Genomic DNA, 12,469 nt, shown 5'->3' with positions numbered 1-12,469 from the left:
TATATTTCACAAGTGATCGAAGCGAACAAGTGAAAATATTTTCAGCATGAGAAGATAAACTTCATATCTCTGCACCATCACATAATGTTCTTTATATTATATGGACATATCCGCAAGTTAATCAACTGTCGATTTTGAACCGGTTCGCCATTTTGACAACGCGCATCTAGTCAGTTTTCTGCTGCGCATGCACAGAACCATTTCTTTGTTCGCCGGGAAAGAGAAAGACAAGGCTAATCCAGTGCTAGGATGAGCTATGCTATAATTAAGCACTCGATGAATAAACAAACTGAACACTGAAACTAAAGGCACGCTGAACACCCGAAAGGCTCCCAAACCTTCATTATTCTTCACGCATATTTACAAGCAGTGGTGAAGCGTTACTATTAGAGCTGGGACTTGAGCTCAGCCAAAACTTAGCCAGACACCAAAAAAGCAACAGGGTGAAGGATTTTGTAAGGGATTAGCGGCAGGCTGCCGGGTCGCTCCGCTGTGCAGTCAATGTTGATTTTAACAGTAAGTAAATTACAGAGGGAAATGAATACTTAAGTCTGAGTGAAAAATACTGTAGTGAACGTGCAGCGTGGAAGAAGAGTCTGGAGACAGAAATCTTAGTTTCTCAGCCGTTAGTCTGTGCTACTTGCTCTCGGTAGATAGCACTGGCCCCAGCAAACACAAAAACGTTTATATAACGTTGTATAAACGTTTGGCTAACATTTCAGAAACGTTACAAAATAACGTTTATAAAACGAAAATTTGTGGACAATTTTTTCGTTTTATAAATGTTTGAAAAAACGTTATATAAACGTTTGAAAAACATTCTGGAAACCATCATACAACATTCTGGAAACGTTTCAGAAACGTTTTTTAAAACATTGTATAAACGTTTCTTAAAACCATTTAAAAACAATAGTAAAACGTTTCTTTAATGTTTTAGAAACGTTATTAGAAACATGTTAATACCTGTTAAACTTATAATATAACAACACATTTTTGTTATTGCACTTAAGTCTATTTCATTCCTCTTTGCAAGTTCAACAAAACCGATTTGAGAGCAGAGTTTTTTTACATAGACAATATTCACATTTACATATAAAGCCCTCATGAACAGCAAAAATGATAAAGATACTAGTATTAAAAATTTATCTAAATTTATTAAATAAGCCTTGCTACTAAGAACCAAAACATTAAAGTTAACGTAATCATAGCAAATGCGCAAAATCAGTTAAAAGTTGAAATAAAAAAGCAAATTAAATCAAATAAGTTGTTTGGCCAATATGTCCCAACAGCAACATGCTCAAAATGGCGCTACTTCCGGTCCCTGCGCCTGCGCAAAGACGTAGGTCGCGCAGGCGCAGGGAACCAGCGAACAAAATGCCAGGGCCAAAAGGGCGTGTATTTTAGCAAATATAAAACGACGAATGGTCGTCTATCCAAATTATTCAAACCATACTTGATAATTACGAGACTAGAGCCACACATTTAATGATTTATCTATCTATCTAGATCTACATCTAAAAAATATTTAGCTAGATCGAAGGGTTTTTTTTAACGTTTATTAAACATTTATACAACCACTTATTTTCCATAAAATTATTCCCATGTTTTTTGATACTTTTTAAAAACATGTCATCATGTAGTGTTTATAATCACACAATTAATTGTAGAAATTTTAATATTATCTGTTTTAGCCAGAAGTCTCCGAATATGTATAGCGTTTTATAAACGTTTCATAAATGTTTAATAAAACCTAACCTTAATGCAACCCAAATGAAATGTTTTATAAACGTTTTGTGTTTGCTGGGGGCTTGACCGCTTTATTAGCATTCGCTAACACAACTGATGAACGCTACACCGGCTGGAAGGTAATTTCACTGCTGCGCTGACAGCGCCGATTTGCGGTTAAGCTCATGTCGGGCTTCAAGCAGGCCAAGGGCGGTAAATTTTTGGTCCCTCCCACTATAAATCAAAATCTGATTGGTTAATTCATCTGTCACTTCCTACATAAACATACACTGCCATGGCCTTCTGTCCTGGCAGTGAAGTCCGAACCAATGAGTGAGCAGCTGGAAACTCTTCTCAGGCTAGAGACAACAAACAAACAAACAAACAAACAAATCTCATTGGGTAACTCGATTTTAATGTTTTCAGGACAGTAACCCTTTCATTTCCGAAGCGCATTTAATAGAAAATGAGGCCAAATTAGAATTAGAAGAGAATAATTATAATGAAATTATAAAAGAATGAAAGAAATTAAATATAGCATTTGAAATGCTGATATGTTTGGGCTTCTCTGAAGGACTAGAAGGTCCTGACGGTTCCCATCTGATTATAAGAGAAAAACATACCAATGGACATCGCAAAACTGGAAAAGAGTGTGTGTGTGTATAATAATAATAATAATAATAATAATAATAATATTAGCTGGCTTTCTTTTTGTGGTATATCAGATATATTCCATTCAGCTACTCGTCATCGACTCGTTCAATATCGTGCTAGCTGAATGGAATATATCTGATATACCACTCAACGCCAGCCAATATTATTTAAATATGTCACTCAGATCCGTGATGCGTTTCGTATGAAAAATACGAGTTTTTCAACACGAGAAGATAAATTTCATATCTTCAAGCCAACATGTGATTTTTTTTATTATTATATAGACACATTCACAAACAAAAAGTCCCCAAATTTATCAAAACAATTCAGTGATTTTCTCACAAGTGAAGATATTGGAAAATAAGTCACGGTTGTCGTTCTCAATGTCCCAGATTTCATTCGTATGAAAAATACAAGTGGTGTATTTCCCTGTAAAACACTCGCGTAAATAAATTGTAAATAAAAATGGAATGCAATAATTTACAAATCTCAAAAACTGATATTGTATTCACAGTAGAACATAGACGACATATCAAATGTCGAAAGTGAGACATTTTGAAATTTCATGCCAAATATTGGCTCATTTGAAATTTCATGACAGCAACACATCTCAAAAAAGTTGGGACAGGGGCAATAAGAGGCTGGAAAAGTTAAAGGTACAAAAAAGGAACAGCTGGAGGACCAAATTGCAACTCATTAGGTCAGTTGGCAATAGGTCATTAACATGACTGGGTATAAAAAGAGCATCTTGGAGTGGCAGCGGCTCTCAGAAGTAAAGATGGGAAGAGGATCACCAATCCCCCTAATTCTGCGCCGACAAATAGTGGAGCAATATCAGAAAGGAGTTCGACAGTGTAAAATTGCAAAGAGTTTGAACATATCATCATCTACAGTGCATAATATCATCAAAAGATTCAGAGAATCTGGAAGAATCTCTGTGCGTAAGGGTCAAGGCCGGAAAACCATACTGGGTGCTCGTGATCTTCGGGCCCTTAGACGGCACTGCATCACATACAGGCATGCTTCTGTATTGGAAATCACAAAATGGGCTCAGGAATATTTCCAGAGAACATTATCTGTGAACACAATTCACCATGCCATCCACCGTTGCCAGCTAAAACTCTATAGTTCAAAGAAGAAGCCGTATCTAAACATGATCCAGAAGCGCAGACGTCTTCTCTGGGCCAAGGCTCATTTAAAATGGACTGTGGCAAAGTGGAAAACTGTTCTGTGGTCAGACGAATCAAAATGTGAAGTTCTTTATGGAAATCAGGGACGCCGTGTAATTCGGACTAAAGAGGAGAAGGACGACCCAAGTTGTTATCAGCGCTCAGTTCAGAAGCCTGCATCTCTGATGGTACGGGTTTGCTTACCTTTTTATGCTTTTCGTTTCCCTTAATTATATGCAGCGTCAACCTAAACCAAACAAAACCGCAAACGAAACAAAAGTATAACGTTAAAGCAGACCGATAGTCCTCTTCGTCCTAGTGGACTAGTGAACTAGGATGAAGACGTGTGTTGGTTGACACTACAAAGCACATCTGGATCCGGGCATCTGATAAATGCTATAAAAAGTTTAAAGGTAATAACCGAGTACAGAGTATATCAGAGTGCCCAAGCAGCATTGCCCTCGCTTATTTCTTTCTTTTGTAACTGCCCTCAGGCTACAGAAGAGAAAGAAGAGATGGAGGAGCTGCAAGCTTATAACCGTCGTCTCCTTCATAACATCCTGCCGAAAGACGTGGCTGCCCACTTCCTGGCCCGAGAGCGCCGCAACGATGAGCTTTACTACCAGTCATGTGAGTGTGTGGCGGTGATGTTTGCCTCTATCAGTAACTTCTCCGAGTTCTACACAGAGCTCGAGGCCAATAACGAGGGCGTGGAGTGTTTGAGACTGCTCAACGAGATCATCGCTGACTTTGACGAGGTAAGGTGGCAAAAGCAGGACACCACGGTTAGCCACATTGACGCTTGCTGATGCAAAAAAAAAAAAAACCTAGGTTTGACGTCATTTCATGAGTCTGACCTACAGTACCTGTACTTCAAATATATTCATGATTTTAATGATCTCAGTGATGATTAAGTGATCTGTAACGCCCTCAGATCATCAGTGAAGATCAATTCAAGCAGCTAGAGAAGATTAAAACGATAGGAAGCACGTACATGGCAGCGTCGGGATTGAACGACTCCACGTTCGACAGAGAGGGCCGATCGCACATCTTGGCACTCGCTGACTACGCCATGAGGCTCCGAGAGCAGATGAAGTACATCAACGAGCACTCTTTCAACAACTTCCAAATGAAGATCGGTGAGTAAATTATCAGCCCGGTTACTGTTTGTAACTTCAGCAGACGTAGGGTAGCATAGCACGCACGCAGTTTCCCATAAACTACGGCTTTGACTTTGACTTACAGCAGGAGAAAATAACAGTGAGCGTTTGTGTGTTTTCTACAGGACTAAACATCGGGCCTGTGGTAGCTGGAGTGATCGGAGCCAGAAAGCCACAGTACGACATCTGGGGGAATACAGTCAATGTGGCGAGTCGTATGGACAGTACAGGAGTACCGGATCGCATCCAGGTCCAAGCTCTGTGATACACGCGTAATGTACACTGAACAGTTTCATAGGAGCACCGAGTGTACACCAGCTCATTATCATGTTGCAGCAGGGCAATGCGTAAAATCATGCAGATACAACCATGCAAGAGCTTCACTCAAAGCGAGGCGGCCTTTCGATTTCATAAAATCGGTGAAATTTAGTTCCGTCTGAAATTTAGTCATTGTGATATATGTTTATTTCTGTAATATCTCACAAAATATCAGGCCATTCTGTGGCTGGGAAGTTATTCAGTTTGAGGGGATTAAAGCAAGTGATGTGCATGAAATCACTCGCTTTGTGCAGTCAAGCAGACAGAGGAAGTCGTGTGTGTGCACATACGCAGGTTTATCTTCTTCTTTTGGGTTTTACGGCAGCTGGCATCCACAGTGTTGCATTATTGCCATCTACAGGTTTACCTTTGAGCGTGCGCTGACAGTTACACCGACATTCTGTCACTAAACGAGCAGCTGATCACACCGAGGTGCTCGCTGAGCGCCCATATTTATTAGTTTGGTCCTGTGTACGACAAGATTGAGTGGAATAACTGTTTTATTCTATCCACATTCACTGGATTTTGAGAAACAGAGCATTTTTATATTTATTTTTTGCAAATTCGATTAAAAAAAAAAACTTTATACAAAACATCTCATCTCATTATCTGTAGCCGCTTTATCCTGTTCTACAGGGTCGCAGGCAAGCCGGAGCCTATCCCAGCTGACTACGGGCAAAAGGCGGGGTACACCCTGGACAAGTCGCCAGGTCATCGCAGGGCTGACACATAGACACAGACAACCATTCACACTCACATTCACACCTACGCTCAATTTAGAGTCACCAGTTAACCTAACCTGCATGTCTTTGGACTGTGGGGGAAACCGGAGCACCCGGAGGAAACCCACGCGGACACGGGGAGAACATGCAGACTCCGCACAGAAAGGCCCTTGCCGGCCACGGGGCTCGAACCCAGGACCTTCTTGCTGTGAGGCGACAGCGCTAACCACTACACCACCGTGCCGCCCAACCGGCGAAATGACAGGAGCAATTTGTGAAAAATGCAATAATAATAATAATAATTCTTGAAAAATAAAAGCTCCATTCTTACCATCAAATACTTTCATTCCATATTTTGTTGCTTTTTTTTGGTATTTTTTTGGGGTTTTGTTTTCAAGCAGAGTTTTTATTTCATCCTCGGTTGGTTCAGCAACACGCTCCGCCATTTTGTTTTTCTCTACTCATGGTATATGAGCTGATATCCTAGTAGTAGAGTAGCCAATCAGAGCGCACGATTGCTCATATCCAGCGAGTATGGATAGAATAAATATTATTATTCGTTGAATTTAAAGGATTAATTTTTTTTTTTTGCAATGGGAACACCAGACCTGCCAACCGTCACACATTTTCTGTAATTTTAATAGGCAATAAAATGGCAGATGAGCCAGATGACACATGACAATGGTGTAGGTGTTTCAAACTTTCCAATATTAACTACCCCCCGGAAGCTCCGCCCCTTTCCCCAGTCTCACATTAGGAACGCGTTGACCAGTGCTCTTTTCTTTTCTCGACTCAGTTTTCCTGCTTGAAAGATCCAGTGCTCTTGCTTCCTGTCAAGGTAAATGGAGAAGGTTTTGGGTTCATCAAGGTGCAGTAAAATCGAACTTGGCTAACATTAGATGACTATTTATAGCATATAGTTGGCATCAGTGAACTGTATTTATTAGGGATGCACTGAAATTTCATTCACTGAAAATATTTTGCCTGAACTGGTTAAAAAAAAAAATCCGCTTTCAGTTTTTGGCTGAAAACAGGCCTATAATGAAGTGAAGTGTCAAATCTAGCTCTTTATGCATACTATTAACGCTAATGATAATTAGAATGTCATTAAAGGAGAACTGAAGTCATTTTTAAACTTGCTTTATTTCTTAATTAACGTGTTATTCAATTACGTTTTCGGTTTCAGTAACCTTATATCGTGACTCGTATTGGCAACTAATTGCAATTAAATATTATACTTATCGGCCTAGGGCAGCACGGTGGTGTAGTGGTTAGCGCTGTCGCCTCACAGTAAGAAGGTCCTGGGTTCGAGCCCCGGGGCCGGCGAGGGCCTTTCTGTGCGGAGTTTGCATGTTCTCCCCGTGTCCGCGTGGGTTTCCTCCGGGTGCTCCGGTTTCCCCCACAGTCCAAAGACATGCAGGTTAGGTTAACTGGTGACTCTAAATTGAGCGTAGGTGTGAATGTGAGTGTGAATGGTTGTCTGTGTCTATGTGTCAGCCCTGTGATGACCTGGCGACTTGTCCAGGGTGTACCCCGCCTTTCGCCCGTAGTCAGCTGGGATAGGCTCCAGCTTGCCTGCGACCCTGTAGAAGGATAAAGCGGCTAGAGATAATGAGATGAGATGAGACTTATCGGCCTATTCGGTTTTTAGCCGTGTTGAATTTAGTTCGTTTGGTCCACGGCAGGCGTCGCTTATCTGCACGATCTTCACGAGACGTGTGCGAGACTTTGAAACGTGAAGCGTCAGCCAGGTGTCAGTGCCGCCATTTTGAAAACTGTTTACCAAACGAAATATTGCACAAAAACGAGTTTAAATGACGATTACTGCCTACTTTTTTCAAACTTTCCTGATTGCTATCAAAACAAACAACTTCCGGCTTGATTACGTCAGCATTCAAAAGAGGGCGCGCGCGTCTTTTGACAACGTTGGCAGATGTCGGTCACTTTGATTTCCGCTGTACGTTTTACTTCCGTCCTACGATGTCTCGCACAGGTCTCGACGAATCTCGTTTACGGCTGTTGCTTTGACGTATGGACTGATATATTACAGAACATATTTCAAACACGCATAACTTGCTATAGCAGCGACAAAATAGCGATCAAAAATGCATTCCGATATTTAATAAAATGAGAGAAATAGAATTTTGATAACAAAAATTTGCCTTCAGTTCTCCATGTTCAAACAGTGTGAGCAGCAAAAGCTCTGTATTCCCTCTTCACATTGAAATACACATATGTTATTTACCAGCTGGGAAGTCCGTATGGTGAAATACCGTGACCGAGGTCTTGAAAGTACTGAGCGAGGCCCTCTGGGCCGAGGTCAGTATTCAAGGCCGAGGTCACGGTATTTCACCATACAGACCGACCTTAAGCTGGTAAATAATATATTTATTTTTTTCTTTACCAAATTCTAACAGAAAACGAGAGCGCCCGAAAGGGAAAACCGAACTGAGCCGCCATTTTGAATCCTCATTCACGGCTGTAATGCAAATGGCTTCCTCCTCGGTATACCAGTGCACTTCCATGGCAGGAAAAAAAAAAAAAAACTACATTTTGCCGCCTATGTAGTCCCCTATTTATACAAAATTGAGTCATTCAGGATTCAGCCGTGTTTTTGCTCGGCGTTAGCAACAGTTAGAGGTTTTTAGCTTTCTCCTGAAATGTTTTCTTTTATTTCTTCTTCCTCAGGGTAGTAAAACTCGCTTCCACTGTGAACACTGTCGTTATCGCTATCCATGCTGTAAAATTAATGCTATTCTCCTGAGAAATGCGAAAATAAATGTTGACAAAAATTGCTACGATGTTTGCTGTTGCTGTGAACGAGCGAGTCGCCAGAGGTTCGCTCGCCAGCCAATCAGCGCACAGGATTTGATGGAAACCGGACTGCGAAAAAAATAAGTCACATTTATTGAACAAAAACGCATCATGTTTTATGAGGCTTTTTTTTTTTCATTTAAAGGGGACATATTATGAAAAGCTCACTTTTCAGTGCTTGTGGATGTGCTTTTGAGTATCTGGAGCACCTACCCGCCCACAAACTCTGTACTAAGACACCCAGTTAGTCTCTTTGTTTCAGAAAACATGTCCTTCAACAAGCCGTTCAGATCTGGCTCCTCTTCCTACGTCACAAGCAGAGCTCAGTAGAACGATCCCGCCCCCTCATCCGAGTATCTCCACTCACGGCTTGAGAATTCCATTGCAAATTAAGATTCATGAGGAAAGCGCTACCTGATTGGCTGGTGGAAGAGGTGGTGAGCCGAGCAGCGGCTCATTATCATTTAAAGGAACAGGCCGCTCCTCGTCAAATCGGCCGTTTTGAACAGGGCTGTTCAGACGGGGTGAGGCGGGAGCTGCGGCGCTTTATCCTTGTAGTATTTTAACCAAAGTATGTCACAGATATTTCATTAAGACCTCAGGGAACTGTGTCGACTTGTAGAAAAGGGGTATAATACGTCACCTTTAAACCGCTCAACTCCGAACCATACAGTAGTTAACACCATTGACACGTACTATTTGTATGCGATGACCTTGAGGATATTTTCATCAGTCGGTGGGAAATTCCCTCGCGTTCGTCAGCTGGACTTATTTCATTTCACTTCACACCCGTGATGTCACGACCCTGACATTTAATACACATCATTTAAACTGGTCTACGGTACAACCACGTTCAGATTTATTACTAACAGGCAATTCAAAATCTGGTTTACTGGAAACCTTTTCACTAAAAAAAAAAAAAAAAGCATGCAGGCCATAAAAATGATAGGTGCGGCTGGCACTGCCATCTGCTGTCCTTGAAGTGCAATTGCAGCACGGCAGAGTTCAGATTCAAACCTACACATCTTTTTGTTCCCGCAGGTGACCACCGATCTGTACCACGTGTTAGCCAGTAAAGGCTACCAGCTGGAGTGCCGAGGCCTCGTCAAAGTCAAGGGGAAAGGAGACATGACCACTTACTTTCTCAACAGTGGCCCGTCTGGCAGTTAACACTGACCACACGCCTCCGGTTGCACTGAAGTGAACAGAGGTGAAACTCTGAATGAATGGAACGTCAAGCGCACTTTTTTCTTTTTCTTTTTTTGCCAGTTTGGAGTATAACCACTGAAGGGCTCGCAGCTGAGTCACGTAACGGAGGTGTTGAACACATGCACACACTGAGAAGATGTTCTCATTCTTAGCTGCTCTCACAGACTGCCTGACCGAGTGAGCTGTCTAAGAGCTGTGGCCTTAGATGGAAACGAGAAGGATCGCATTTCAAAATGTTTTTGACTTTTTCGATTTTTAAAGAAACACTTTAATGACAAAAAAAAACAACGACTAATAATAATGCACAAACACACATATATATGCAAGGATGAAGTAAGAATGCAGATGACCAAAGAACAAAAATGTTTGATATAGGAACACAACACGTTTCATATGTCTGAACAGTTGACAGATTGACTGATTTTTTTTTTTTTTTTTAAATGATTGTCAACACGACCACGCATTTTGTTCTCTGATGCAATTAAGACTTTTTCTTGCCATGTACAATGAAGGCTTCAGACACCAGAGAGGGATTTAAAATAACTTTTATTCGTGGATTATTGGTACGTTTTTATAGTGTTTTGGGGACTCTGGGAACCATGAAACGAAGAAACTGTATGAAGGACAAACATTGACATCGGGCATGGGAAACGTATTTTATTGTTTATGTTGTCGTAAGTTAAATATGTGTGTGTGTGTGTGTGTGTGTGTGTGTGTGTGTGTGTGTGTGTGTGTGTGTGTGTGTGTGTGTGAGATATAGTGAGAGAGTGAGTGAATGTGAATCCATTGTCATCTTTAAAGGGCATAACTTGTCACTGTGAGATTTATATTATAATCTATGTGCAATTACTTTATTGCCAAATCGACTGCTCCCAGGCATGTCTGACTTTCATTATCAAGATTTCTTTCTCTGTTCATTCCTCGTAAATGACTTCATTTCCTTAGTTTTTATTCCAATTCCTCGTTTCATTTTCAAAGAAATAGCTAGCAGAGATGTTGCCACACTGCTGTTTTTAATGCTTAACACAACACACTCACCATATTTTGACCCTTCCGATAACAAGTTTTCAGTCTACAACAGGGGTGTCAAGCTCATTTTTCGGTAATTAGACTCAGTCCGATGTCAAGTGACCAAAAAAAAAACAGTTCAGTGACCAATAACTCCTCCGAAACGTGTTCGTTCCGGACTCCGAATATGTATTTATGTCTAAGATACTGTACGTTCTGAACACACAAACAGATTGAACATACAGTATATCACATACACTACCGTTCAAAAGTTTGGGGTCACTTTGAAATGTCCTTATTTTTGAAAGAAAAGCACTGTTCTTTTCAATGAAGCTCACTTTAAACTAATCAGAAATCCACTCTATACATTGCTAATGTGGTAAATGACTATTCTAGCTGCAAATGTCTGGTTTTTGGTGCAATAGGTGTATAGAGGCCCATTTCCAGCAACTCTCACTCCAGTGTTCTAATGGTACAATGTGTTTGCTCATTGCCTCAGAAGGCTAATGGATGATTAGAAAACCCTTGTACAATCATGTTAGCACAGCTGAAAACAGTTGAGCTCTTTAGAGAAGCTATAAAACTGACCTTCCTTTGAGCAGATTGAGTTTCTGGAGCATCACATTAATTTGTGGGGTCGATTAAATGCTCAAAATGGCCAGAAAAATGTCTCGACTATATTTTCTATTCATTTTACAACTTATGGTGGGAAATAAAAGTGTGACTTTTCATGGAAAACACTAAATTGTCTGGGTGACGCCGAACTTTTGAATGGTAGTGTACAAAACAAAATTGTGGACTTACCATACAGTGTGTCGCATAAGTATCCCCCCCCCCCCCCCCGTCCGCCATTTTGTCACATTACACCCTAAACAGACCTAACAGTGACTGTGTCAAAATTATTTGTTTAGCACATTGTCAGAAGCTGATTATATGGCCCTGATTTTTTCAATTTTTAACTTAAACCCCAAATTCTAAAAATCGTTGACACCCCTTGATCTACAACATGTGATCAGGCAAAGCCACCAAGTGTGTAAACATGTTTGTTAAACGTACACCCATTCCAGCAGCTGTCTAAAGCTCGAAAGAGCGACACACATTGAAATGATTATATAATATAACGCTGGGAAACACACTGATCTCTGAAAAAGTGTTGCTATCAGGACAAAATGTTCCCACTTTAGCATTATCACCCAGCAGCAATACACACAATCTGACACGGACATCAGGTATCAGTCTGACACTGTACTCATACTCGTAAATGTTATGTCAAACAAATTCGACAAGAAGGGGGGAAAAAAGGAAGTCCTTTGACAATTTAATGGCAACAATAAACTATCTGAACTCACTCACTGTTCCTGGTTAGTTCTATGTTGTTTAAGTATCGCAGGTCATATTTTACTGAAACATACTGAAATGTTTATGTTCCATTTTAACTCGGTGATAGTGTTGTTTGATTTTGTTTAAAAAAAAAGAAGAAGTGGAAACCAATGACGATGAAAATAATAAATGCCATGTCTTCAGTATCACTTATTTCTCAGTTACTGGAAAAGAAAAGTGTAGTGTTATTAAAATAGGCTGCTCCTTATGATGATGATGATGATTATTATTATTATTATTATTATTATATACACATTCACTGGATATGAACAATTGTTTGCTCTGATTGGCGACTCTACTACTAGGCTAT

General features: G+C 40.5%; 1 protein-coding gene across 2 annotated transcripts in view; it reads left to right on the top strand.

The window, feature by feature from the left end:
• The window catches only part of adcy6b (adenylate cyclase 6b), a 228,253-nt gene extending 216,126 nt beyond the window's left edge, over positions 1 to 12,127 (top strand). Inside the window, exons 20-23 of one of the 2 annotated variants that reach the window (XM_060938414.1) lie at positions 4,043 to 4,306; positions 4,483 to 4,687; positions 4,834 to 4,958; positions 9,604 to 12,127. In XM_060938414.1, the coding sequence (XP_060794397.1) occupies positions 4,043 to 4,306; positions 4,483 to 4,687; positions 4,834 to 4,958; positions 9,604 to 9,732 (723 nt within the window). In that variant the 3' untranslated portion in view covers positions 9,733 to 12,127. Of the gene's footprint in view, positions 1 to 4,042; positions 4,307 to 4,482; positions 4,688 to 4,833; positions 4,981 to 9,603 lie in introns of both variants that reach the window. The other variant, XM_060938415.1, reaches the window with a different exon arrangement.
• The last annotated feature ends 342 nt before the right edge of the window (positions 12,128 to 12,469 follow it).

This window comes from Neoarius graeffei, chromosome 13, assembly GCF_027579695.1.
Source record: "Neoarius graeffei isolate fNeoGra1 chromosome 13, fNeoGra1.pri, whole genome shotgun sequence".
In the NCBI taxonomy this organism is placed as follows: Eukaryota; Metazoa; Chordata; class Actinopteri; order Siluriformes; family Ariidae; genus Neoarius; species Neoarius graeffei.
Note: the sequence above shows the minus strand (reverse complement) of the source record. Positions and strands in the feature narration are given on the sequence as shown.